Below are 25,815 nucleotides of genomic sequence, written 5' to 3'. Positions count from 1 at the left end.
TTTCATAGTTTAGTCTTTTTCTTGCTTTACCATGTTTTGACCCTTTTGCTCTGGATACTGGATTACCCCTCTTGCTTAGCCCTCTGGATATTGTTCGTTCATCGAAGACCCATGCTTGCCCTAGGAATATTTTTGTTTGCCAGTGTTTGACCCATGCCTGTTATGACCACATCTCTGTATAATAAAAGCTTGCACATGGATCTGCACGTGTCACAACTTGTGAGCCCCGTTAAAGAATACTCGGCCACGAAGATACAGCAGCATTTCTGATGAACATTAGCCAGATATGGTTATGGCAAGAATTTTGTTAGGCCCGCAGTCTGAAGTGCTTCCCATGATGGGGATTGCTTTATATTGTGTTTGGGCTGCATACACCACTACTGACACTCTAGAGGTGGTGGAGTCCACTATGATTTCTGCAGAGGTGGCAGCTAATGCTGCAGAACCTTCCAAGGTAGTGGCACTTGCTGCTGTGTCCCCAGAGGCGATGGCGTCTGCTGCGGTTTCTCCAGAAGTGGTGGCACATGCTGCCGAACTTTCCAAAGCGGCAGTGCTTGCTTCAGGTCCTTATATGGTGGTGGCACCCAGCAATGTTCTCTCAGCCTGTTGTGTTGCTGTCAAAGTGACTGTTACTGCTGTGGAACCTCCAGAGGTGGCGGCAACTGCTGCAGAACCTTCGGAGGTGTCAGTAGTATCCACTCATAAATCCTCATCCTGTCAAGTCACGGCTATGGAGGCCGTTTATGAACTCTCTATGTTCCATGCCTCGGTCACTGAGACTAGGAATGCATTGCCTGTGTTGTCTGTCTCTGCTTTCTTTAGGGCCCAATCTCTGCCATGGGTCCCGGCCCCATCTGCTCTGCCCTGGTGGGTTCTAGTTCCATCTGCTCGGCTGTGATTGTCCTCTGCTCCGCCCTGGTGGGCTCCAGTTCCGTCTGCTCAACCCTGGACATACATCAATGTCTTTTTCATGCCTTGCCGTGTTTGACCCTTTTGCTCTGAATACTGGATTACCCCTCTTGCTTAGCCCTCTGGATATTGTCCTTTCATCGAAGACCCACGCTTGCCCTAGGAATATTCTTCGTCTTGTCCTCTATATACCCGTTTGCCAGTGTTTGACCCATGCCTGTTACGATCACGTCTCTGTGTAATAAAAGCTTGCACATGAATGGTTTTTAGGATAGAACAATATTTGGCCGAGATACATCTATTTGAAAATCTGGAATCTGAGGGTAAAATACTGATAAAATCGCCTTTAAAGTTGTCTAAATGAAGTTCTTAGCAATGAATAATACTAATCCAAAATTACGTTTTGATATATTTACGGTAGGAAATTTACAAAATGTCTTCATGGAGCATAATTTTTATTCAATATACTAATAGTTTTTAGCATAAAAGAAAAATCTATAATTTTGACCCATACAATGTTTTTTGGCTATTGCTAAAAATATGCCCCAGCGGTCTTGTGGTCCAGGGTCACTTTTTTTTTTTTTTATTGCATTGTGGGCACAATACATTAAATACAGTTGGTTGTAACCTATATTTTTATTTATTTGATAAGTTGCATTTTCTGTAGACTTTTATTTTTGGACTAAAAGTCAACTGTATGTTTTCTTTATTATTACCTTAAGAGACTCCATATATCACGTTGAAGGAACAAAACAACAATTTGTCCTATTTAATTAAGGTGAATGAAGAAATTTTGAACTTTTCTTTTCACTGTGAAATTCAGTGTACACATCAGATACACATTACCTAGTTTCACAGATTTACACGCTCAGTGCAGTAAAATAGCAAACATTTGCTTCTGCTTGGTTTTATATCAATTGAGCACTTCTCCATGAGCCCTGTTTCACTTTTAAGAAGTTTGAATTATTGTTTTACTGGGAAACTGTTTACATCTATTCCAACTAACTTTTAGTTACTTGAAACCTATAGACTCATTTAAATCAAACAGTGTGCTCCCAACTTTCTGCTGCAGTCTACTATTATCAAAGTCCCAGAATCTTAAGGTCATGGAAAAAAATGTAAGGACATTCTTTAAATGGTGTCCCTTACAAGTAAAGTCTAACAATGGACCATTGAGAGGAAATGCCAAAGAGAAAATTCAAGGCTTCACTTTCTCAGACTTAAATCTGTCTCATGACCCAATAAAGCTTGCATCATTTGATATAACACTGACTGAAGCCGTACAGAAATACAACATTTTTGGAATTTATACAAAGGAATTATAACAATAAAAATTATAATTTGTATTGTTTATATATATATATATATAAACAATAAAAAAAACTATTTCATGGCCCTATAAAGCTTGCATTGTTTGATGTAACAACAGTAAACAGAAAAACTGCTATTTCTTAGGTTTTTGTGCAATGTAATAATAATAATAATATAACACTGGTTACCAGACAGCTAATTAAAAGCATATCAATGCATAGTTTTTGCTGCTTCTTCGAAAACATTTTTTTGTTAAATTATACTTTCGATCCTGCTGAATGCATATTGATTCTTAAAAATAAATCGAAATCCTCTTTCATACCACATGCTTTACTATAAATTGCATTATAAGACTCGGTATGATTAGGAAGAATGTATATTTTAGAAGCAGAAGTTTGCAAGGAGCTGCTAAAGTGCTAATCCTGGGGGTATTGAGGTTATAAGACTCTGAGGATTAACACATCACATGTTCACCGGGCACCAGGAGCTGCCGATGAATGCTGCTCGGATCATATCTTTTTAAGTTTGAGATTGGATGCCAAGCATCTTGCCATGGCAGTCATTTGAGGTGAAATTTAGGCTCTTTCAATTTTATATGATATATGATTTTTTTTTCATTTTTCATGGAAAATGGTGTGGGGTGTTCTGCAGGCCCAGGAAGCACATACCTGCATGGCATTCGCAGTTTAATTGAAATTGTATATGGTATTTATAATATAGTTTATGAACAAACTAAGTCTAAATCAAACTTAGTAGTTGAGCTAACTAAGGAGAGAATGAGAAATCTGCATTGACCTCTAAGCTTGCACTGGAAAAAACTCTTGTTCTTTCTTGTAAGATTAGTGAATGGCATTTTATTGGGTCCAAATACAAATGAAAGTGTTTGCTATAGTATTATTTATGTTATGCTATGTTATGTAACAATACTCAGCTAGTAATTTCATGTCATTATTTTCCAGTTCCTCAGCTCTTTGGTCACATATTTCTTAATTTACTGGGGTATATATGTAGCATAAACCAATAATACATTGTATGCGTCAAAATTACTGATTTTTCTTTTATGACCAAAATCATTAGGGTATTAAGGAAATATCATGTTGCGTGAAAATATTTTGTACATTTCCTACCGTAAATATATCAAAACTTAATTTTGATTAGTAATGTGCATTGCAAGCAAAGAACTTAATTTGGACAAAGGTGAAAGATAGTTTTTTTTTGCACCCCTCACATTTCAGATTTTCAAATAGTTATATCCTAACAAACCATACATATAAATCTTAATTAAACAAACAAAACTAAAAATTAACCCTTTTTTGTGGTCCAGGGTCACATATAGGAACTAAATTTTTTACATCCAATAAATCATCAGTCAATTGAGTAAAGACACATTTTATCTTTTGTATTTTTTTTTATTATGTTTACAAAGCAAAACTATATATATATATATATATATATATATATATATATATATATATTGCAACAAAACAATTCACATTCCACATTAAATCAGTCAAATTCAACCAAATTAAAATCTAATGAGGTCTTTAATTGGTCTTAAAGCCCAGAGTTTGTGCATCTTTCATCATGCATCTTTCTCATATGTCCTGATAGCGACCACATCATCCATGACACATTTCTGAAGAGAGAGAAAGAGAAAGATCAGCAGCATGCTAAACAACGGATGCAACACTGAAAAGCCTAATCAAAGCTGATGTTTCTTTAATAAAATAAACGTAAAATTCATTTATTTTGAAACATGTAGGTAAATGAAGCATTTGTTTTAATATTGTGCAGATGGCCTGTACACATACCGCTATCATTTTGGAGTCTTGAATCTCTCTTTCGATTATTGTGGTCTTCCCCTCCCAGGTCTGCTTTTGAATAAGTTTGCCATCTTCAAGGCTCAAAGTAGTCTAAAGAGAATGAAAATAAACAGACACAATTATGCTCAAAAATAATAAACTACTTTCCACACATGCACATACACTTTGTAAAATAGAAAAGTATATAATCCTTACCCTGACTTTCCTGTCATCTGCTGTTGTCTCGTCAAATTCTTCATCTAATTTGAATTTGATTTCCAGGGTCTTGAAGGTAGTGACAGCTTTCATAGAGATGAAGCCCTGCTCATTCACAGCAATCGACAGACTGGGTTTTGCTAGGTTAGCCATTTGCCTAGAAGCAAAACCAGCACCTGTGTACAAATACAGATTTGCTTGTAATACAGATAATTAACAGGCATTACTGCTATTACAACAGGTGAACTAATAGGCCTACAGCTGGACATAAAGCTTCCTCCTGACGTTAGTAGTAAACATAATAATAAAACAAATTTATATATCTTACCTACAGCCTTCATGTATTCATCAAAATTGTCACTTGAAGTCATTTTCCATTTACCAACAAACTGCTCGACCATTGTTATTGCTATATTCGGTATTTAATAATAAACAAACAGAATATTTTTTGTTTAATGTGTATAAAAAGTATTACAAAGGCTCAGTGCAGAACAGAGGCAGATTTAAAGAGTGCAAGGATAAGAATCTCCGCTCACTGGCCAATCAGAAGAATCGCTGTGATACTTGAGAATTTGATTGGTTAAAAGATTTTAAAAGGCAAGGGCTTGATAGATCAATTTTTGAATATTAGATTAGATAAAAACACAAACCATATAGTAAAATGTTGATTGTGCAAATAATAATAACAATACGTTTAACTTGACATCTTGAGTGGAGTTTTGTTGACGTAAGAACGTCCATCTAGTTTTGAGATGAAATACTTCAGATGCTAAATTGAATCTTTGTTCTTAATGGGTATTAATAATTTATTTTCTGTTTGAATCTGCACTTAATCAGCCCATAAACTGGTAGAATTTTTCTAAGCACAGCAAACCCACGGTGGTTGAATGTATGTATTACGCTTTTTTTTTCGCTGTCCAAGTTTAGTGCAAAACAGAAACGGCGCCATCTGCTGATGATTAATAGTAAAGCAAATCTACAGCAGTTTTACAGTCCCGACATTAAAGAGCATAATCAGACATGAGGGTCATTCGTTTCTGTTTTAAATCACTTAGGATCAGAACTGGATGTGATTTCACTGACATAAATAATAACTTAATATTTGGTATTTAGCTGTCCCTGCCATCACAAGCAACAACAATCCAAATATCTTCAGTCATAAACCAAAGACTGTATAAAAACAGAGTCATAACTCACAATCCTATAGTCAGTCTGAGAATATTTTATTATAAATTTTATAATCAAATTAAATATTTTGATTTTATATTTAAAAATGACCTCAAGTTACCATCAGGTAGCTAGTTAGCTAGCCAGTTATCATTAGCTAAGATGAAAACTAGAACTACCCTACACCTTGTGAATGGCTTTTGTGAAAGCCGATACTACCTGAATAACATCATGAGTCCAGTTATAATCCCTCTGCATGAGCAACACAAGCCTGATCTTCATGGATAACAAAGCCCCAGCTCATCGTGGTCGCATCATCATTTTATATATATATATATATATATATATATAAACATTTGTGTGTGTTTGTGTGTGTGTGTGTGGTAAGCTGCGACAGGAAATACAAAATGAAACCATAATGGAGTAGGCCTACAATATTGCACAAAGGTCTTTAGATGCAAATATTTGGACTCAATGGAACCATAATTAGTTTAAAGAATTTGTAGAGAGAGAGGAAATAGAAGAAAAAAGAGCAGTAAGAGGCTTCTTGCAGAGGCTGATTATTTTACTGCTTGTTCTGCTGCACTAGCAGCGCTGAATCAATTACTGCCTCGCACATATTTTCCCACGGGCTGGAAGCTGCTGAGACAGCTGGAGCAGACAGAGTCCGTGCGGACAGTCTGACAGAAAATAAAGAGAACATTCCTATCAAAAGGTTATTTATTTGTTTATTTACTTACTTTTTTTATCCTACTAAAATTATGTATAATTTTAAAATTACTAATTAAATAAAAATACATCTATAAATATATAAAGAGTATTTATAATAGAATGACAATATGACAAATGACAAAACAGATATACATTGATCTATCTTTGTATTATATTTAAAGTAAGAAAAATAGTCATCAAAATGTAGTGTATCATTATTTTAAATCAAATGTGTCATTTAAAGCTATGAAAATGTTATATATTAGAATTTTTATTAATGAATAAATTAATGAATATATATATATATATATATATATATATATATATACATATATATATATATATATATATATATATATACACACACACACATACATACATATATATATATATATATATATATATATATGACACTATTTTATACTGAGAACTTTGTTTTATGGTATTAATTTATTCTTTTCTCTGTTTGCTGAGAAGTGAATTGGCAAGAGGAGATTTGAGTGGGTGACTTGGAATTAATTTATTTGCTTTACACCATCTTGAAGTAATACAAAGGAATAGTCTTAACTGTTAATAGCAAGCATATTTTGTTGAAACTGTTTTTTAAATAGACATTATTCTTCACTGCAACTGGTGTAATCTTGGGAAAAGAATACACAAACACACACACAAACAAATATTCTTGTGTGTAAAATCAAGATGTTTGAAGAGAAAAGAAACCCAATGTTACATCGCCATAGCACCCAAATAATTAAATGAAACAAATAATTAAGAAGAAGAAATTATGTTAATAAACTTAGCCCATGTGTTATAATAAGTTTACTATCATCTGCATTGACAGGAGCTTCATATAAAAACAAAGTACACCATGTTCACAGAACCCCAAACCTTTATTTTCACCAAATTTTGCACACACAGAAATGAGAGGGGGAAAAGACAATTTCGGCAGCCGAAGACACTTCAAGCATATTTATAGAGGAGACAGTGATATGAAAAACAAATCCAAGTAAAATCATTATCATTCAGTGCATATTCCGCATTACTTCACTTCCAGAGAGATAGGACACAAATTCTCGGTCAACCTAATGTGGACACACACACACACACACATACACACACTTACTCCAGTCGCACGAAATCAAACAAATAGAAAAGTCACACGTCAAAAGCTGTAGTGGGGAGTATTATATGAGGATACATTCAGCTGGTAAAGATGTTACCTATTTTATCAAGCCAGGCAGATGCCAGAACATTCAGAGATATACGACTCCCTTTATTACACCGCTGCACTAATGAAGATGTCTACTACATCAGCCTTGAGTGCCGAAGGCCTGAATCAATGAAGAGGAACGGGGCAGGTCAACGAAAAGAAAACCTCGCTCATAGGGAGCAACAGGGTAAGAATCGGCTGCTTATTTTTTTCCTTTTCCTTTGTAATATAACGCAGGCTATGTCAAGCTGTCTAGACTCTTGTCCAAAGGGTCCAGAAAGGGTGCAGTGTTTTCCAAACATCAGCCAACAAAAGAGATCGACATGCAGATGTGCGTAACATTTCAAGAGAGTTATATTTCATTTTATGGAAGGATAATATGCAAAGAAACTAAAAATACATTTTGCTTACAAATGAAACACTATTAACATGTTTTTATTTGTTTCAGTACTCATATTTCAAGCTATTTGTTCAGGAAAATGTCTTGATCATGCTGTATATAAACGTAAGTGCACTATATATTCATGAGTCTGGGTAGGTTTGCGTTTTTAAAATGGAAATCTGGGGCCTGAGCACTGAAGCTTTTTGCATTCTTCACAATTACACCAAACTTCACATCATTTAACACTATAAACGTAAGCGGGCAGCTTACTCACGACATCAAAAACCTTTCACATGATCAAACCTGACGTGCCTCAACCAAAACAACTGAGAAATCGACAGATGATAATAAAAGGAGAATCAACATAACATTTGTAATCATTCAATCTGATAGACAGAAAGATAGATAGAGAGAAAGAGATAGAGTGAGAGATAAAAAAAAGATGTATTTACAAAATAATACTTGTGTCTTCTATTACTCTATGTAATATGGAAGACCGTTCCACCAATGAATAAAAAATAAAACTAGGTAATTGCGACTTTTATATTTCACAATTCTGACATTTTTTCTCCGAATTTCGAGTTCATATCTCGTAATTCTAACAAGTTTTATAAAGTAAAAACAGCGAGTTATAAAGGTAAAATTACGAGATATATAACTGCATTTCTGACTTTTTTTCTTCAATTCATATCTCGCAATTTTCTCAGAATTTTGAGTTCTAAAGTCAGAATTGCGAGATAAAAAGTCGCAGTTACCTTGTTTTATTTTTTATTTCGTGGCAGAAACGGGCTTCCATAATGAAATCAAGCAAGACCGTTCAAACTGTATACGAGTGTGACACTAGTTGTTCTGACTGGTGTTTACCAGTGGTTATGTGTGTGTGTGTGAGCAGGATAGGATGACGGGTTTGCTGATGAAGGGTATGAGGAGGAGGAGGAGAATAACTTCACGCTATTAGTTCTTCCCTCAGCTCCTTGTTCCTGCGAACAATTGCAGCATGTCGCTCCTGACGGGATCAAAACAAACATAGGATCACATACATCACAATTCTGATTATTCATTTGAGACTGATATTTGAAAATAATTACTCCCTACCCAAGTACCGAACTAATGGTGTTCATGTTTTTGAACGAATTGAGAGAACCAATGATTCACCTATTCATAAAGACGTTCCTGAATGAATCAGCTGTTTGAATGAATCAGTTGACTGAATGACTCATACATTAAGACTTGACGCCATCTACTGGTGGTTTTAATTTCATATTTAGAGTATCATTTCATATTCGTTTCACAATAAAAAAATAAAACTATATATTATTTATTCAATGCCAAATCAAAATATTTATTTTTGTCATGTCTATGTAATGTTTTTCACAATATCTAATTGTCACATCATATAATTTGATTAAAAAAAGCTAATATATGTATTAATATTTCTAAAAATGTAAATGTAAAAATAAATATTAAATAATAATTACATTTTATAAATAATGAAAAACTAAACTATATTTTGAATATATATATATATATATACACATATATAAATTTACTTATAAATTAAATAATTAAATAATTGAATTATAAAATATTTACTCAATTACTCAATTTTTAATTTATAATGTTTTAAACTTTAGTTTATTTTTAAATATATATATATATATATATATATATATATATATATATATATATATATATATATATATATATATATATATATATATATATATCATTGACTAATTGAAATAAATAAATGAATTATATTATATTTAAACAATTTTTACTCAATGTTTATTTCAATTGTCTTTTAATAAATATAAATATTATGAAAAGTGTTTAGCTCACCTTCTCATGCAGGCGTTCTATCATAGCTGCCAGTTGGGCCTCACGGTTTTCCTTGTTCTGCTCCATCTTCAGAATGAGCTTTTCCTCTGCCATCTTGCTGAAGTTGCTGTTTTCCTCCATGGCTTTGAGCAGCACATCCCTCTCGTGCTCACGTTTCTCAGCCAGAACTTTGAGCACATGAGCTTCCTGGGACTGTTGAGGAAAGTCATTATATGCATTAGCATCCGAACATAAAGGCGTGGAAGGGAATACAATTCCTCAAGGTTAAATGGATTCTAATGTGGTTGACCAGTATTGATTGATTCATGTACATTTGTCTGTGGTAATAAAATTGTAAGCTGTAAAGTTACAGCTTTGATTCATTCAGTCCCACTGACCCTCCTGCGGTTCTCAGCAGCCTCCAGCTTCTTCTGGATGTCTTCCAGTGACATATCCCTCTTCTTTGGAGGAGAGGTGATGCTGTGGGCCACGTCTGACACGGGTGAGGGAGGTTTCAGAATCACCTCGAAGGCCTGGCCTGAGGCCCTTTTGTTTATTGGCTTTACTTCCATATCTACAAGATAACGACCAATGTCAAATAACCTTGCTGAATCAAATGCATTAGTACATCATAATTATGGCATAAAAAGTCATAGTTGTTAGATAAAAAAAAGTTAGATACTAAGAAAAAGATCTAAATAATGTCATACTGATGACATGTCATAATTATGACTTCTTATGAACTTGCTCGCACAATCTTACTGACTTAATTTGATATTTATCTTAATTATGACCCATATGTCATAATATCACTTGTGTTATAATATACTTTTATTTGGTTATAGATTTTTATTAAAAAAAATTAATATCAATTTTACATTTTGGTTTAATTTTGACTCTTTATGTCATGATTATAGTTTACCAAATCATGATTTCTTTTTCTTGTGTATGGCAAAAATTGGGCTTCCATATATCATTTACATGTTTTCATAAAATTTAACAGCATAATTAATCAATATTCTACATGATCAACATTTTAAAAATGTTTTTGCAATTATTGTAATAAAAAGTTGAAATTCACATAAAATGTCAAAATGATGGCATACTAAGTTATAATTATGACATGATTTAAAATCAGAAAAGTCTATTTTTATGTCATTATTATAACTTTTCATTTAATAATTTAGACTCATAATAGCAATTTTATCTCATAATTATGACTTAGTATGTAATTATTTTCACTTTCTCAAAGAAAAATTGTAATTAAAATTTTGAATTATTATTTCACTATTTGACATTTAATGTCATAATTACAGCTTTGTATATCAGAATTTGTTTTTCATCTCAGTTTTGACTGTAGCAGATATTGGCTTCCATATATATATTTTTTTTTTTTTTCAATCAAAGTTTTTATATTTTTAAAATTATAATCAATAAAAGAAAAAAGATAAGATGATCAACATTTAAAAGATGTTCTTTTGTTTAAGCCCTATGTATTTATATTTATTATATAAAAAAATTATATTTATTTAATTTATTACGTAACAACATATTAATTAGATAAAATATCATTTACAGCACCTCTGATTTTGAATATAGTTTTTTCTGCAGCTTCTCTCACTTACCTTCAAACTCACAGACAAGGTTGTTGCGTGTCTGTGGGCTGAAGCAGGAGCAGATGAGCGAGAGCATGGACAGCTCCTTCATCTTCTCCTTGTATGCTGGAACAACACATAATTGGCCCCTTGTTAGTCGTACACACACCCACTACACATACGTTTACAGGCCGGAGCTTATTGCCCGGTCTCTACAGCTCTTCAGAGGATTCAACGGGGGCCTATAACATACCCTCCACTTCAGTTTATACTCCTCATCTCTCATCGTCTGTCTCTATGATGCTTCAACTGAGTGACTGACCAGCTCTGCTACTTTAGAAACATTAGCTCATTTTAAAAGACTATGATTTTCATTACAGCAGTGAACAATGGGAAAAAAAAATATTTAAATAGTTAAATATCTGCAGAAATTAAGTGCACATGATTAAAATGTAGGGAATTTCCCAGCACGACCACTATACACTGAAAAAAAAAATGTTGTATGATTTAGTTTGAACCAATTATTACTCAGAACCACAAAATTTCACACTGTGGAATATTAAAGCTGAAAGACTTTATTAATTTCAAATCTTTTACTTACAACTTTGAAAAATTAGTGTATTGTTTTCCTCAGTGCATGACAAATGAAACACATAACATAATAAGCCAGCTGGAACACAGCTAGGCAAATCCCTGGAAAACTCATATTAACATAAAAACTGGCACAAATGGAGTCTACGGAGAGACTTTTCTACAGCTTGCAGACTCATGAAAAATGCAGGAGGCACGCTAATGACACTTCCCATTTCCTGCCCTCTGTAGCGTTTTACAGATTACAAGAACATCTAACAGCCCATTAGCTAAAGAATTACTGTCAGACACCATGCAGACTAGGACACACTAAACCCATGTGACTAAATAAAATAAAAACAATTATGCAAGCTTGATAGTCATCAGTTTGTTATATGCTAAGAGGAGACAGAAATCCCATGCTTCCAATGTTCAAATCACACAAGGAAGCTTTTTCTTGCCAGGGTCACCTACTGGTGTCCACACAGTGTCAATACTTGTGTGTCCGGTGCTGCAAAGGCCAGCAGCGTCCCACTGCTGCAGGGCTGGCCGCTCTCCCAGTCTGCGTCCGTTTGGCCTCCTGCAACTCCTCTGCTATTCTCATCAATATCAACAACCAGGCCCACAGGTCAGGAGCCCATACCTTACACTGATTAATAAACCCTGACAGAACAAGCCCACGCTAGATTCGGAAAGGTGACTTTACAGCTTCAGCAATTTTGCAGGCTACACAAAGTCCGAAAATAAATAAATAAAAAATAACAGTGAAATCCGCCCATGCCATCTAGTCCTGAAATGACTCCACGATAAAATAACGGTGGGTTTCACTATTGGGGAAAAACCAGAATAGATTAGAAATTGTATTCTTAATCGATTTTAAATGACTCAAAGCATTAATGTTGTTTAATTAAAACAGTGCATGTGATGAATGAGTTAGGCCTGTGTGTTGTATCTCACATGAGCCTTATTAGCTGGTTTCTTAATGCATAAAAAGGTTAATCAAAAATAAAATGGAGTGTGAATAATAATCTGTCAGCTTGGTATCAGTGATGCCAGCATTCAGACTTCGTGTCTATAAACCAAGGACGATGACATCCACAGCAAAAAGCGCTTCCAATCGTCTAATTAGTACATATAAAGCAAGAATCGCTGGTTAAATATGAGTTTTAGAGGGAAATGCTCCTTGAGGAGGTATTCGTGGGGATTTTATGGCTAGATTGTCTGGGCTGTTTTCTTGGGTGCGGTCTTTCTGCATTATGATGCGCGGCGGCAGGAGCAGGTGCGCCATCGCCAATCATCACACTCACATGGCACTACTGACAATTTTACCTATAATATTTATTATAATTCATAATAGTAATGTCATCCATTTTGTTTTGGATTTATACTACATTAATGAGAAAAAACGCGAAATCTACCATCGTAGAGTGCCTCCAATAACGCAGATTCCATTCGCATTTACTTGTGTGTGTGTGTGTGTGTATATATATATATATATATATATATATATATATATATATATATATATATCCTGATATACTACGCACAAACAGGCTATTCATAATATAAGAAAGATATTAATATAGCATTGCATATATTTTGAAGCATCGTATATCTTGAAAATGACATGGTAGGCTATAACGCTTTGCACAGACGTTTACACGTTTACAAATGCAACGATGGATTAAGGCGACAAGTGGAAAAATGCGCAGCACCTACCGATTGCTGTTTTGGCCATGGTGTCCCTTCTTGAATCCGTGTTATTTTCCACACTGGTCGAGGTTTGTGCCAGTGGCGTTGAGAGCGGATGATGCTTAAGGCACTGAGTCAGCAGAGCACAATGAGGAGCGCGGAGGGATGTGAGGAATGGGAGCGGCTGACTGGTTCTGATCCAGTCCGCGCAACAGCAGATTGGCCACCGGCTGCACTTCACCTCACTGACGTGTGGAGAAAAGAAGGAAGGAGCTAATCTAATCGAGCGTCGTATGTGGGTTTAAATATTTAAGGCATATATATGATTGCATTGGTTTGTTAACAATACCTGGACACTTCTATGAATAGGGAACTAAATAGAGCCTTGAATTCACTTTTTCTTTTTTTCTATTTCAACGAATGGGCAGATAAATTGTGTGCTTGATCTTCTATAAAAATGCTGAAAACCAATCTAGAGAGGTTAAACTACATGCATATAGCCTGTTTAAAATGCTAACTAGTTCCAGTTTTTCAACCCAAATGTTTGCAATTATGATTGATGTCATTTTGTAATTTTAAATAAACATTGAATAGACAATTTGTCATTTATAAACAAAATATGCTAGAACAGGTAACATGGATGCAGATTTAAAGGGATAGTTCACCCAAAAATGTAAATTCTATCACCATTTACTCACCCTCAAGTTGTATTAGTTTCGTTCTTCTGTTGAGTACAAAAGAAGATATTTTGAAGAATGTTGGCAGCCAGACAGTTAATGTATCTTTTGACTGGGGGGGGGGGGGGGGGTACCATTAACTTATTTCTTTATTAGGCTGTCACTCACTGTAAGGACAAGCCAAATGTTGGTTTAAGAGAGATGTACTTGAGCAAATTTTCTCATATTTGTTTTAGTTACAGACTTGAATAGTTTAGATTGGTGAAAGCAATCAACATTAGCCTGACTACGTCAGACTTCGTACTTCAGCACAATTTCAGTTCAGTTTTCAGTTTTCCTCCAGCTCCAAAACAGCCGGCCAATCAACGAACAGAGGGCGGGCTGAGAGCCATGACGTAGACGCTAAGTGCCGAATTTAGGATTGTAGTTTATGTTAGGGAAATTGAAAACTGACACGGAGACACAGGATGCTATTCTCTCTGTTGTGGTGAATATTCCCAGCATTTGCCAACTGAAGCCCGAACAAAAAGAGTGTTGTTTCACATTCTGAATGGTGAAGTTGTGGCCCTACTCCCGAGTCCCGACAGGTTTTGAGAAAAGTTAAATTTATCAACTGTTACCGATCGTTAGCAAGAAACTGGGGAGGCCAAAGTCCAGCAAGGCGATAATTGTGATTGTGTACTGCCATGCATTTCGCTCAATGGTTTTGTTTTCGCAGCATTCCTGTGTTAACAGTGGAAGTTCGAGAAGGCTGAGCCGCACATAACACGCGTCATAACCAAGCGTTATGGGATTGGTTTACGGGTAACCAATGATTTTAAACTTCAGACAAGTGCCCCCCCAAAGAGAAAGAAAACACTTGTCAATTATGCCCTTCCAGACTCTGTCTACGAAGCAAAGTGAAGTAACAGAGTTTGGTTTTACCAGGCTAAATCAACATTGCAATTTGTGTAAACACTGAAATAAAGGAATGAGATTATTTACTTGTGTGCAAATTATGTTATTTATTTGAGTGTCACAATTTTAAGGAATGTTACATTTTTATAAGTGGGAAATCATTCAAAAACATGTAATATTACGATTATGACACTATATAATTTGATGATAACGGATAATACAATCATAAATATCAAAACCACATTTAAAAAAGAAAGTCACATGAATACTATCATAAATTCTGTGAATGGGTGATGTCAGAATCCAAAAAGTTGATAAAAACATCACAATAATCCACACGTAATCACAAAGTAATCCACATGGCTCCAATCAATCACAAAACACCCTGTGAAGTGAAAAGCTGTGTGTTTGTAAGAAACAACTCCATCGTTAGTCAGTCTAATTACACCAGTTCATTGCAGCAGATCTGTTGGTGAGTAAGTGATGTAACCATAGACTGTATAAAAACATGGACGTAGTGTCCGTGACGTCACCCATAGGTTTCTGAAAAGCGGTTTTGAAGCCAGAAGTGGGCGGAGGTGGCGGTCGCCATCTAGGCAGCAAATCACCGAGCGTCACTCCCAGATAATCGAAATTGGCAAAAAGGTGGGAGCTGGTTGTTGAAACCACGCCCACCTATCTCAACAGCAGTGAAAGCAGCGGCAATCCATCTATCACTCAAGTGGCCACGCCTTTAATTATGCAGAACTTTAAGGCTTAATATAATTTAAACGGATGATTTATAAAAAATCCACTCCACTCACAGTTGTCATGAAGGGCAAATTAGCTATACATACATATTATATATATATATATATATATATATATATATATATATGGTTTGTTAGGATAGAACAATATAGGACTGAGATGCAACTATTTGAAAATCTGGAATCTGAGGGTGCAAAAAAATTAAAATAAACAAATTTAAATACTGAGAAAAGCACCTTTAACGCTCTGGAATCTAAGGGTATTTATGGGGCCTAGAGAAGTTTTGTCATACCCTGACATTTGTGCTTTTTTCAGTTTCTTATAAACATCTAAATAATTTAAACTCTAATCTCACTGTAATCAGCAGAAACTAAGCTATGATAATATGTGAGCAGCTTGCCTTGTATGTACATGATTGTTTTTGAGAAAAAATAAAAAAGTGATGCATGGTTAGTGAAAAACTAAAAATGTTAAATCACTTGAATAAGGCCATAAACAAAGTTGTCCAAATGAAGTTCTTAGCAGTGCATATTACTAATCAAAATTTATGTTTTGATATATTTACTGTAGGAAATTTACAAAATATCTTCATGGAACTTAATCTTTACTCAATATCCTTATGATAACTTTAACCCATGCAATGTATTGTTGGCTATTGCTACAAATACACCAATGCTACTTATCAATGGTTTTGTGCCCCAGGGTCACAAATGACTTTGATACTGACTTTTGTTATAGTAATGTTGAAACATTGTAAACACTTTTTAAACAGTATTTACATTTATTTAATATAAGACTGAAATTAGAGATCACATAAACTTCAATTCATTAAATAATTTTATCTTTGTGTTTTATTTTTAAGAATGTTGTATTACAAAACATTCAGTTACAGGAATAAAATAATAATCCTCAATCCATGTTAAGGAGAAATATCATGTAGTAATTATTTTGCGAACATTTCATTTAAGACATCGGTGAACATTACAGTACAACTTTACAAACAAATTGTTTGTAACATAGACCAACAAACAGAGGTTTACCGAAAATGCTCTCTGGACCCTTTTAATATAACTAGTGCTAAAACCGCTTAGTCCTCTCTCTTTTATAACATCTTTCCCTTTTACACAACAACATCATCAAGAGTATTTTTAATACAGTGCCTTTTAAAACAATAATAAATATCTGGTATTTAAGACAAATCAAATTGTCTAGAACATAATGTGCTTGTTACCAATTTAAAACAAGGAAATTAAGGAATTACATTCAAGGAATGAGTTTGCATGAGCATGTTAGTAAGTGCAGTATTAAACAGTAAAAAAGGTTAATCTTGATCATATTTGATAAACTTATAAGAGCTGCGTTGCCATATATATTTTTAAAAAATTGTTCTGATCAAAACTTCACTATATTTTTTCCTACCTTCACCTGGGACTGTTCTCAAAGTTTTATTGAAGAGCTTTCAAACTAACTAGCTTTTCTTAGAGGCATTCAGCTTCTTTTTGATGTAATGTCCCACCAAGACCTGAGGTCGCTGCTGGTAGTTATTCAGGACGTCGTGAGAGCTGGTCAGCTGGTCTCCTTTCAGTCTGTCAAGCAGTGCTACACACACAACCGCAGCTGAAGAAACAGGAAGAAATTCTTCAATATTATCACATAACCTTAACCCATATCAGCAGGCTTAATGTGTGACAAGAGGGAAAATGAACCCAACAAACTGCAATAAAAGATCATAAACCCATAAATAGCACCCGTGCATAAAGGCTTTTCAGTATTAACCAAACAAATTTCACATGAAATATCACAATCTTGTGCAAGAATTACTCATTAACTGGTGTATTTAAATGACATGCCTCGTAGATTGCTCAGTTTGCACATGGCCGCAAACACAGATGACTCCATTTCAATGTTACGAACTCCAGCAGCATAGGCTTCGGCAAGATAGTTCTGTTTATCTTCTTCGCTGTATGAGCAGAAGGCCCCATCCAGCCGAGCTTGACCTGTACCAAGACAGAGCGTTTGAAGCAGCAAACCACAGCCATGCAACAACAACAAAAACGGACTTTGCGGTTATGAAATTTTAAAATATTTATACCTTCATAGAAGTCAAGGGTGCACATTGTGTTACCAATGACAGTCTCAAACTCGGCGAGGTCTTTGCCACACTGAAGCAGCTCCTCTGCAAGTTCCCCATCGAGTTCTGTGCTCCTGACCACTGGTTTCCCCAGGATGATCTGCTCAAGACGAGGCTGGAACGCAGAATCCACTGACTGTTTGGTAACCACCACAGTCCCTGGCTTTAATCCTGACCAAAGAGTAATAAAAAAAAACAGCTCAGGCTGAAAACAATGAGTCAGGAAATGATACAAATCAGGGTGAGGTTGGGGCTGATTTTGAAAGCATGGAAACACCCTTTTGATTAAGCAGTTTAATGGTGAAAGCAGTGTACCTATTCCACCTGACGTCCCGATGCGCACTACAGTGACATCAGTGCAGCGGGCGTGATACAGGAGCTTGATAAGCTCATGCAACATTATAGAGATAGATGGGATGCCCATGCCATGCTAGAACACAAGGAAAATTCAATGTTAACATTCAGACAAACTTTACCTGCAATGATGCATTCAAACATACAAAGGCACTGTAATTAAAGGTGTCTGATGGCCACTGATACACAAAAACTTCACAACTCTATTCAAAAGTTTGAGGTCAGTAAGATCAAAACACTACTTGGATATATACTATTAATACTTCTTTAATTATTTAATGTTTAAAATCGATTGACGGCTCTATTGGACTAAAAATCTTAATGCTTTAGGGGTGATGTTGACCCAAATGTGCATGTTTGTGTATATATATATATATATGAATTTATTACTACATTTTTGCTTAAAAAGCAATTCTAACATACCATTCATAACATGTAATGCACATGTAAACAAATATAAAAAAAAACAAGATAGATTTCTTAGGATTGTTTGATTAATAAAAAAAAGTTCAAAAGAAAAGCATTTGTTTGAATTAGACATCTTTTGTAACATTAGAAGTGCCTTTATTGTCACCTTTAATCAATATCCTTGCTGAATAAAAATGTTAATTTATTATGGGAAAAAATGTAACGTAGCCTAAATGTAAATGAGTTTGAGTTCACTCACACTGACAGACAGCACAGGTCCAACTTTGTACATGGCATAGCGATCGGTTCCTGCACATATATTTGGGTAATCAGCATTAGGCTCTGATAGCCCCAGTTCTTTGGCTATGTATTCAGTGAAAGACTTCATCCTCCATGGACTTCCTCCTACACACACAAACTGACACAAAACGTACAACCAAGCTAGTTAGACAGACCTGGATCATTCTAAAGGAGTACGATTTAAGCATGGAAAAGAACTGAAGTTTACTTTGACATCTCCAAACATGGCAGGTAAGTCGTGAGTGGATGTTCCCAGGTTGAAATGGTAAAGGATGTCTTCTGTCATGGACTCTAAATGAGGATTGTTCACATATATGGACCTATGCAGGGAAAATATAACATATCAAACGAGACCGCTGCTGGTTACTGTCCCAACTGTTTGGAGGACAGTTTAAAGTAACACTTTAACCACACACACACAGACACAATATATCGTAATAACAGTCAGGACTCTGTGACTCAGGGGTCGTGAGAAGGGCACTGACAGGAACATGATTTCCGTTTTGAGGCGCTTATTATAGAACTAATGAAACTTTTCCTTATGGAACAACATTGGTGTCCAGCGAATAAATGTCATTTCTCCAGTGTTCGAGTAACAAACATAAAATCCTTACATAGATTACTGAATGACATATGAAACGGAAGTGCTGAAAGTCCACGCACATAAAGAATAAGGAAATAATGACATTCGTAACGTAACGTACCTATCGCAAGCCCCGTTCTTCTCTTCACCCAGCGGCATTTTCAGTTTTTTTTCCTGAGAAGGACACATACATAGTCTTGTTTAACTAAACCAATGCAGAATGAACAACTCTGCCTAACAATAACAGTATTCGTTAAAGAACAGAGGCTCTTGAAAAAGCTCGATGTTCGTTACCGTGAGGTGGATGTTTATAACGCCTCGTGATGCACTGTCCGCCGGTAAGGTCACTCTGATAAAATACCGTGGGTCTCGGTCAGTTGCTGCTGCTGTCAAACATCCGGCTTTGCCGCTGGTGTACGTGATTTTCTCACGAGCATCGTGTGGTTTTTTTTCCCGCAAGTCCTGCCTCCTGCGGCAGGATGGGCTTGTTGGAGCAACGGATTGGACGGTTGAGTTAGAGGCGGGGCCTCCTGTCTACCACTGACGTCACGGACATTCCACAGAAAAATTGACTACTTCTCGACATTGAGATGACTGTATCACAATTAACTATAGATATGTTCCACCAACGTTTGGTGATTTGCGTTATTTTAAGTAATATAATTTTATTAATTTAGAACTCATTTTATTTGATATATGTCTCATGTAATATAAATCTATGATAACAGTGATGTTGTGAAGATGTTTGCCACCCTAATTTGTTACGTTTATATATCTCGTACTAAACTGTTGAATATACACAATTTAAAACAAGTAAAGACATCTGAATAAACAAACAAAAAATTTTTTAAATTATTTATTTATATATATATATACATATATATACATATATATATATATATATATATATATACACATATATATATATAAGCACAAATATTAACTAATACTACCAACTGGTCCTGTGTGAACATGTATTTGCCCATGTAGTTACTAAAGCCCACATTTGAATGCATAGTATGATTCAGCTTGACTAGACATAACCAAGCTTAAATACTACCAGCCCAGTTAAACTAAAGGTTAAAAAAAACATTTTTTCAACATTAAGTTAGTTTATCAAAAGGTCTTACCCAGTAACGCACTATGCCAAAGGCGAAAGAGATACTGAAAATGATGAGCAAAGGGGTGACTGAAATGCATCTACCTGTAAGGATTACAAAGTTTTTCAGTTTGGAAATAAAGGCTCTTTGTAGTCCAAGAGCCTTTATATCCAAACTGAAGAACTTGGCACATTAGCAAACCGTCCCAGAAGTGTCCGACCTTCCAAAATTCCTCCAAGTCCACAGCAATGACTTATACAGGACGTCACAAAAAACCGAAGGAACTGCAGGCCTCTCTTGCATGGATAAAGGTCACTGTTCATGACTTCATTATCAGAAAGACACTGGCCCAAGAATGGCATCCATGGAAGAGCGGCAAGGATAAAGCACTGCCAACCCAGTAGGACTGATTTGAATTTCATGGAAACTGTTCTGAATTTATTAGATAAAAACATTTTGGCAATGTACTGGTGTGGGGATGCTTCAGGGCCTGGAACACTATTATAATAATTGAAAATAATTGAGAGAAATCGGTCTTTAGTCTGTAAATTGAAGCTCATGCCCAACAGGATTACACAGCAAAAAGATGATCCAGTCCACATCTGAATAGCTCAAAAAAAAAAAAAAAAAAAAAACTCATGTGTTGCAGTGGCCTTGTCAAAATTCTGACTTGAACCCAGCTGAGAAGCAGTGTCTTAAACTGGCAGCTCATGCTCAAAAACCCACCAGCGTAGTTGAACTAAAGCAGTTCAGCAACACATGGACAGTTGTTGGATTATGTTCTCTTCAATATCAAATAAACTTTATGCATTTAGCTCTGATGTACGCATGTAAAAACAAAAGTAAATAAAACAATTGAGCAGAATGTAAAATAAATTTTTCTTTACTGAGTATATTTAGTGGAATAAATCCAATTTCAAGTTGAGACAATGAGTTGACAAATTACAGTGTGATACAAAAAGCAAATATTGCCTCTGCCCAGATGTGCAAATCAGGGGAAGAAAAAAAAAAAAAAAAAAAAAACCTTGCATAAGATCCAGATTGGTCTATTTTTACATTTCTTTCTAATAATTTCTAATAAGATAATATTATAATACTGAAAAGGCTACAGTACTGTAACAAACACTTTTTCGGTGCTCCAATCCACTTCACAGCAATGAATGAAATAAATTTAAAGCATATGCATATAAATAAAGAGACCTATTTTCAAGTGTGATGCTTGCAAAAAAATGAAAATAGCTTTAAAAAAAGCTTATTACTACCCATCCACAGGCTCAATAATTGTCATATGATAATGAGAGTTTTGCTTGCCGGTCTCATCTCTCTATAATGTCCAGTCTCAATACAGAAAAAGTGAAAACCTTTCCAACCTGCCTCTCTTAAGTGTAACTCAGGCATATGAACTTGCCAGAATCAGTCTATTATTTAAGGCGCACTTCAATCTTAAACACTTCAAAACCAAATATCCACAAAAAAACTAATGTTAACACCACAGACCATGAATCTAGAACAGTTTTAGAGCGGTGTATTAACACAACCTACATTAGGCAGGGATCAAAAGCCTGAGTTGGACATTACAAATGTTTGAGAAAGTAACTTATAAACTTGAGTGTAGTCGTGGTCAAGAAAGGAAGAACGAGTTTAACACGACAAATTGGGATGTGGAATTTTTTTTTGCAAGGATCAAGGCAACAGTGCTGTCAGTATCATTCGACTCTCTGTACTGTGGACTGGTTAGGAACAAGCATTGCAACACCTGTTAGAGGTTTTTAACATTTCTTAGCTCTATTAATGTTTGTCTTTACATAACTTCTGTGTTCAGTGAAAAGTTTGAGATGAAATGTTTTTGTACCCTTCATACCCATAAAAGTTATCAATTTAACTTGTGATCCTTTTCACTTGATCCCCATGCAGTGCAGTTTTAGTTCAATAATAAAAAAAAAGACTGTAAGACATTCCCCACGTTAAGCAGCCCTATGAAAAAAAGGATAATAGGATAAACTGTTAATCATCCATGAGTAAATACATTAATATGTAACATAAATAATAATGTCGACTCAGGCTCTTGCACTGGTGTGATGGTAGTTTAATGAATACACTTACAATTCCTCGTTGTTGTTGTTGTTGATGATGTTGTTGAAGTACTCAGGCACATCATTTGTTCTCTAGATTGGGTGAAAAGATGATAATTGGAAAACGTCTGCAATGCATGTTCATTATCACACACCTATAGAAACCGTCTTCAAAAAAAGGGCTTTAAAAATCCAATCAAATCTGTGGATGACTCACTCCATTCTCCAAAACGATCGGATGTTCTGGTAAAAACTCCGGTTTCCTCTTAGCCATTGGACAACTTGCCAACTTGATGAGGAAGTCCCGAGTGTAGCAAATTCTTTGGGCTATAGATTAAAATGACAACAACAACAACAAAGATTATTATTTTAACTCTACATTATCAGTGTGCATTGTTTTTTTCTTCTAAATCCAGGTATAAATTATCTCCTTGATGCTTTTAAGGTTTTTATACTGAAGCAGACACTTGCCTTTCTTTTTCGGTTGGGGGCTGGTGCTTTGAAGATGCAGGATTTCATAGAAATGCTCCACTTTAATAATGTTATCCTGTTCACAGTAAAAAAAAAAAAGTTACAGAGGGAAAAAAATTAATTGCCATTCAATTCCAAAGCATGCAAATATTAAAATTAGTCTTACTGGCTTTTCTACCGGCTTAACTTCAGCATAACTTTGGGGCACTATAATTGAGAAGTCCAAAGAAACACACCAGCACACACAGAAAAATATAATCAAACTGGCATCAACTGAAGTATATTAACCAGTATTTTTTAAGAACAAAACCAGTGGGAACATTCCCATGATCTTGTACCTTGATTTATGTTCAGACGGCGCAGAGGTCTCGCTGGTTCCAGATTTCTGATGATCCTTTTAGACACATCCATTTTTCTGCTCAAGGACAAATATTTTTGTATATTATTGTGTGACCAGCATTCATAAAGTAATAAATGCATGTATTTTTTATTTTCTTTTGTACATTTTCACCGCAAGCAACAGGACAATATCTGGCTTTATATGGATGTGGTGCACTAGAATCAGACACTTTTTTTATTATTAAATCATTCCATGTCCAAAAGCTATAAAATTATTAATAAAATAATCTTGAGCATTCAGAAGTCAGAGTTCCTTCCCCCAACATTTACAGCTCAATTCTTAACAAAAATGGAAATAAATAAGCACATAAACTAGGTTGCTCATGATATCCTATCCATGCGATTATGAAGCCAGGTATATCTGTTAACATTAGTCATTTTCATAACATGCATTAACATCAAATTTTAAAGAGATCATATTAAAGTTTAAGTAAATATTGATCGTTTATAGCTCAGCAACAGGTGTTTCTGGACCTCTTATCACAGTTGAACTGTGTACAATATGATCCTGTTTTACACTAACATCAAACAAATAAACTGTACTGTGCACTATAACTGAGGCAAATGGTCACCAATCTAAGGCAGGGGATGCACACAGAACACTGTTTTTATATTAAGAAATATTACAAGGGAAAATGTATGCTGATGGATGAGGGATAATGGCAGCTTCCCTAACACCACATCATCAAACCCAGTTCAGTTTTAATATTTCACACGACGAGTGGAATGAATCAGGTACTTTGTGAAAACCATCACGCCCTGCTGAACTGCGAAAACAAAGAACGGCACATACCAGTGTTAAATACGTGCAAAAAATACTCGAAATAAAGGAGACGTGAACTTTATTATCTGACTGACTCAATCTGCATCCACGGTGCTAGCTGCTAGCCACGATGACTGCGAACTTTTCTCTCGGTAAAATATAGTTCTTACCACATAATATAATCTTCAAGACAGACAAAAAAAAAACTCCGTTAATTAAGAATTTCACAACACAATTAGTCCAAAATAAAAGCCAAATTATAATACAGCGGCAACTTACAAGTTCTCACTGACCAAGCGTCGACCTCAGTCACCTCACCGCGCTGTCTGTCTCCGTCGTTTCCAAACACTCATTCCGCCTGAGCTCGTGACTCTCTTCTGTGCCTTCGTTTTCACCGTGGATGAACTCAGTCTCACATATACACACACATACAAAGATATTTAATATATAATTATCCCCATTTTTCATTGTTAGCAAGTTTTTGAGGGATTTTTTTTATTCATTTGTCATTCAGCTAAATTAACAGGTCAGATCTCCTAGAACCAACATTAACATTATGATAAATCCGTAAAATGCTCTGTATCCACTGATGAGTCACTGATGTTTCCTCGTCTTCCATATATTAATAGTTCGTAAAGAAAAGGTTTTCAGTTATGATTTAGTCATGAGATAAATGTAAGGATTCACTAAACATTGAACTGTTTATAGGTAGACTATAGTTAAACTCTTCTTAACTCCTTAAGTGTCACTGGCACACCGGTGGGCCCAAAGCCATTACATATTTAAAACCGTAATATTCTATACTAAACCTAAACTAATCTTGACAAACTATATATCATTGGAGACCTTAGAGGTTGTATATTTTATATTTGACCACTGTTTTATATTAAGGGGTTAAGTTGGGTGCTTTACAGAAATTACCAGAGTTAGTGTGTCGTTCATAATAAAGGCACTACATTTATTGGGTGCTAGTGTATTTACTTAAAAGTCCAAGGCTTTGAGTACCAACCTGAAAAAAACTATTTTTGATTAACAAAGGCTTATTTTTGCCCCATTTTTTCTGATGATTTTTTTTTGTCTCAGTTACTTCTACATATCTACATTACTAATCATCTCCAAAATTCGTATTACCTTCTACCTGTATTTTTTTAAGTGTCTGGCCCACACTTTTTTTACTTGAGCCATTGTACTGCAGTGACCTCTATTGGTTTCTTCTTTCTCAGTCGAGCACGTGATTGTTGAAAGCGTTGTTGTGATTACCAAAGCATTTGACTGACTACTGTTAAATACTGTGGTTTGAATCACTTGGAAAATGATCCCATGACAATAAACTTAGCACATTACAGAACAGTCTGTTAAACAAAAAGAAAAAAGACCTGAATGTTGATAAACTATCTACATTGTACAGCATACTGTGGTTGACAGCATGGAATAAGGATCAACTACATAATTTATAAAATCTACTTAAAAATATGCAAAATAATAGTATGCTAGCTATATATCAAGACAGACATCACAATATCG

At 35.1% G+C, this 25,815-nt stretch overlaps 4 protein-coding genes across 8 annotated transcripts; all 4 read right to left on the bottom strand.

Moving 5' to 3' along the window:
• Positions 1–3,720: 3,720 nt before the first annotated feature.
• Positions 3,721–5,143, bottom strand: LOC113116838 (fatty acid-binding protein, adipocyte-like). Its single transcript, XM_026285161.1, has 4 exons — positions 4,567–5,143; positions 4,239–4,414; positions 4,032–4,133; positions 3,721–3,856 (listed from the first exon to the last, which is right to left on the bottom strand). Exons 1-4 carry the CDS (start codon positions 4,637–4,639, stop codon positions 3,803–3,805), a joined length of 405 nt encoding a protein of 134 aa, XP_026140946.1. The 5' UTR covers positions 4,640–5,143; the 3' UTR covers positions 3,721–3,802.
• A 3,327-nt stretch (positions 5,144–8,470) lies between these two features.
• stmn2a (stathmin 2a) lies at positions 8,471–13,638 on the bottom strand. Its single transcript, XM_026284398.1, has 5 exons — positions 13,414–13,638; positions 11,155–11,250; positions 9,928–10,103; positions 9,551–9,742; positions 8,471–8,714 (listed from the first exon to the last, which is right to left on the bottom strand). Exons 1-5 carry the CDS (start codon positions 13,430–13,432, stop codon positions 8,655–8,657), a joined length of 543 nt encoding a protein of 180 aa, XP_026140183.1. The 5' UTR covers positions 13,433–13,638; the 3' UTR covers positions 8,471–8,654.
• Positions 13,639–17,030: 3,392 nt separating this feature from the next.
• On the bottom strand, positions 17,031–19,928 carry LOC113116310 (uridine phosphorylase 1-like). 5 transcript variants are annotated; one of them, XM_026284395.1, is made up of 8 exons: positions 19,781–19,928; positions 19,608–19,660; positions 19,112–19,223; positions 18,863–19,021; positions 18,157–18,271; positions 17,803–18,012; positions 17,561–17,707; positions 17,179–17,327 (listed from the first exon to the last, which is right to left on the bottom strand). In XM_026284395.1, the coding sequence occupies exons 2-8, from the start codon at positions 19,643–19,645 to the stop codon at positions 17,179–17,181; spliced, it is 930 nt and encodes a 309-aa protein (XP_026140180.1). In that variant the 5' UTR covers positions 19,646–19,660; positions 19,781–19,928. The 5 variants fall into 5 exon arrangements, with proteins under 5 accessions (XP_026140178.1, XP_026140182.1, XP_026140180.1 ...); XM_026284396.1 differs by having other exon boundaries at positions 19,762–19,927; XM_026284394.1 differs by having other exon boundaries at positions 19,608–19,657; positions 19,780–19,927.
• Positions 19,929–21,453: 1,525 nt separating this feature from the next.
• gra (granulito) lies at positions 21,454–24,978 on the bottom strand. Its single transcript, XM_026284399.1, has 7 exons — positions 24,571–24,978; positions 23,468–23,544; positions 23,296–23,336; positions 23,130–23,205; positions 22,876–22,985; positions 22,690–22,751; positions 21,454–22,560 (listed from the first exon to the last, which is right to left on the bottom strand). Exons 2-7 carry the CDS (start codon positions 23,538–23,540, stop codon positions 22,551–22,553), a joined length of 372 nt encoding a protein of 123 aa, XP_026140184.1. The 5' UTR covers positions 23,541–23,544; positions 24,571–24,978; the 3' UTR covers positions 21,454–22,550.
• Positions 24,979–25,815: the final 837 nt, after the last annotated feature.

The sequence above is a fragment of the Carassius auratus genome, chromosome 16 (assembly GCF_003368295.1).
Source record: "Carassius auratus strain Wakin chromosome 16, ASM336829v1, whole genome shotgun sequence".
NCBI lineage: Eukaryota > Metazoa > Chordata > Actinopteri > Cypriniformes > Cyprinidae > Carassius > Carassius auratus.
Note: the sequence above shows the minus strand (reverse complement) of the source record. Positions and strands in the feature narration are given on the sequence as shown.

Coding starts and splice junctions, on each gene's coding strand:
- LOC113116310 (XM_026284393.1), bottom strand. CDS start 19,675: ATGTGTCCTTCTCAGGAAAAAAAACTGAAAATGCCGCTGGGTGAAGAG. Junction 18,272..18,862: donor GACCTGTGCTGTCTGTCAGT/GTGAGTGAACTC, acceptor CTTGTGTTCTAG/CATGGCATGGGCATCCCATC. Junction 18,013..18,156: donor CGGGACGTCAGGTGGAATAG/GTACACTGCTTT, acceptor CTCTTTGGTCAG/GATTAAAGCCAGGGACTGTG.
- stmn2a (XM_026284398.1), bottom strand. Junction 10,104..11,154: donor CCTTGTCTGTGAGTTTGAAG/GTAAGTGAGAGA, acceptor GTTATCTTGTAG/ATATGGAAGTAAAGCCAATA. Junction 9,743..9,927: donor CTGCTGAGAACCGCAGGAGG/GTCAGTGGGACT, acceptor TTTCCTCAACAG/TCCCAGGAAGCTCATGTGCT.
- gra (XM_026284399.1), bottom strand. CDS start 23,540: ATGGATGTGTCTAAAAGGATCATCAGAAATCTGGAACCAGCGAGACCT. Junction 23,206..23,295: donor TTAAGCCGGTAGAAAAGCCA/GTAAGACTAATT, acceptor TACTGTGAACAG/GATAACATTATTAAAGTGGA. Junction 22,752..22,875: donor CGATCGTTTTGGAGAATGGA/GTGAGTCATCCA, acceptor CACCCAATCTAG/AGAACAAATGATGTGCCTGA.
- LOC113116838 (XM_026285161.1), bottom strand. CDS start 4,639: ATGGTCGAGCAGTTTGTTGGTAAATGGAAAATGACTTCAAGTGACAAT. Junction 4,415..4,566: donor TGAATACATGAAGGCTGTAG/GTAAGATATATA, acceptor ATTTGTACACAG/GTGCTGGTTTTGCTTCTAGG. Junction 3,857..4,031: donor AAGACTCCAAAATGATAGCG/GTATGTGTACAG, acceptor CTCTCTCTTCAG/AAATGTGTCATGGATGATGT.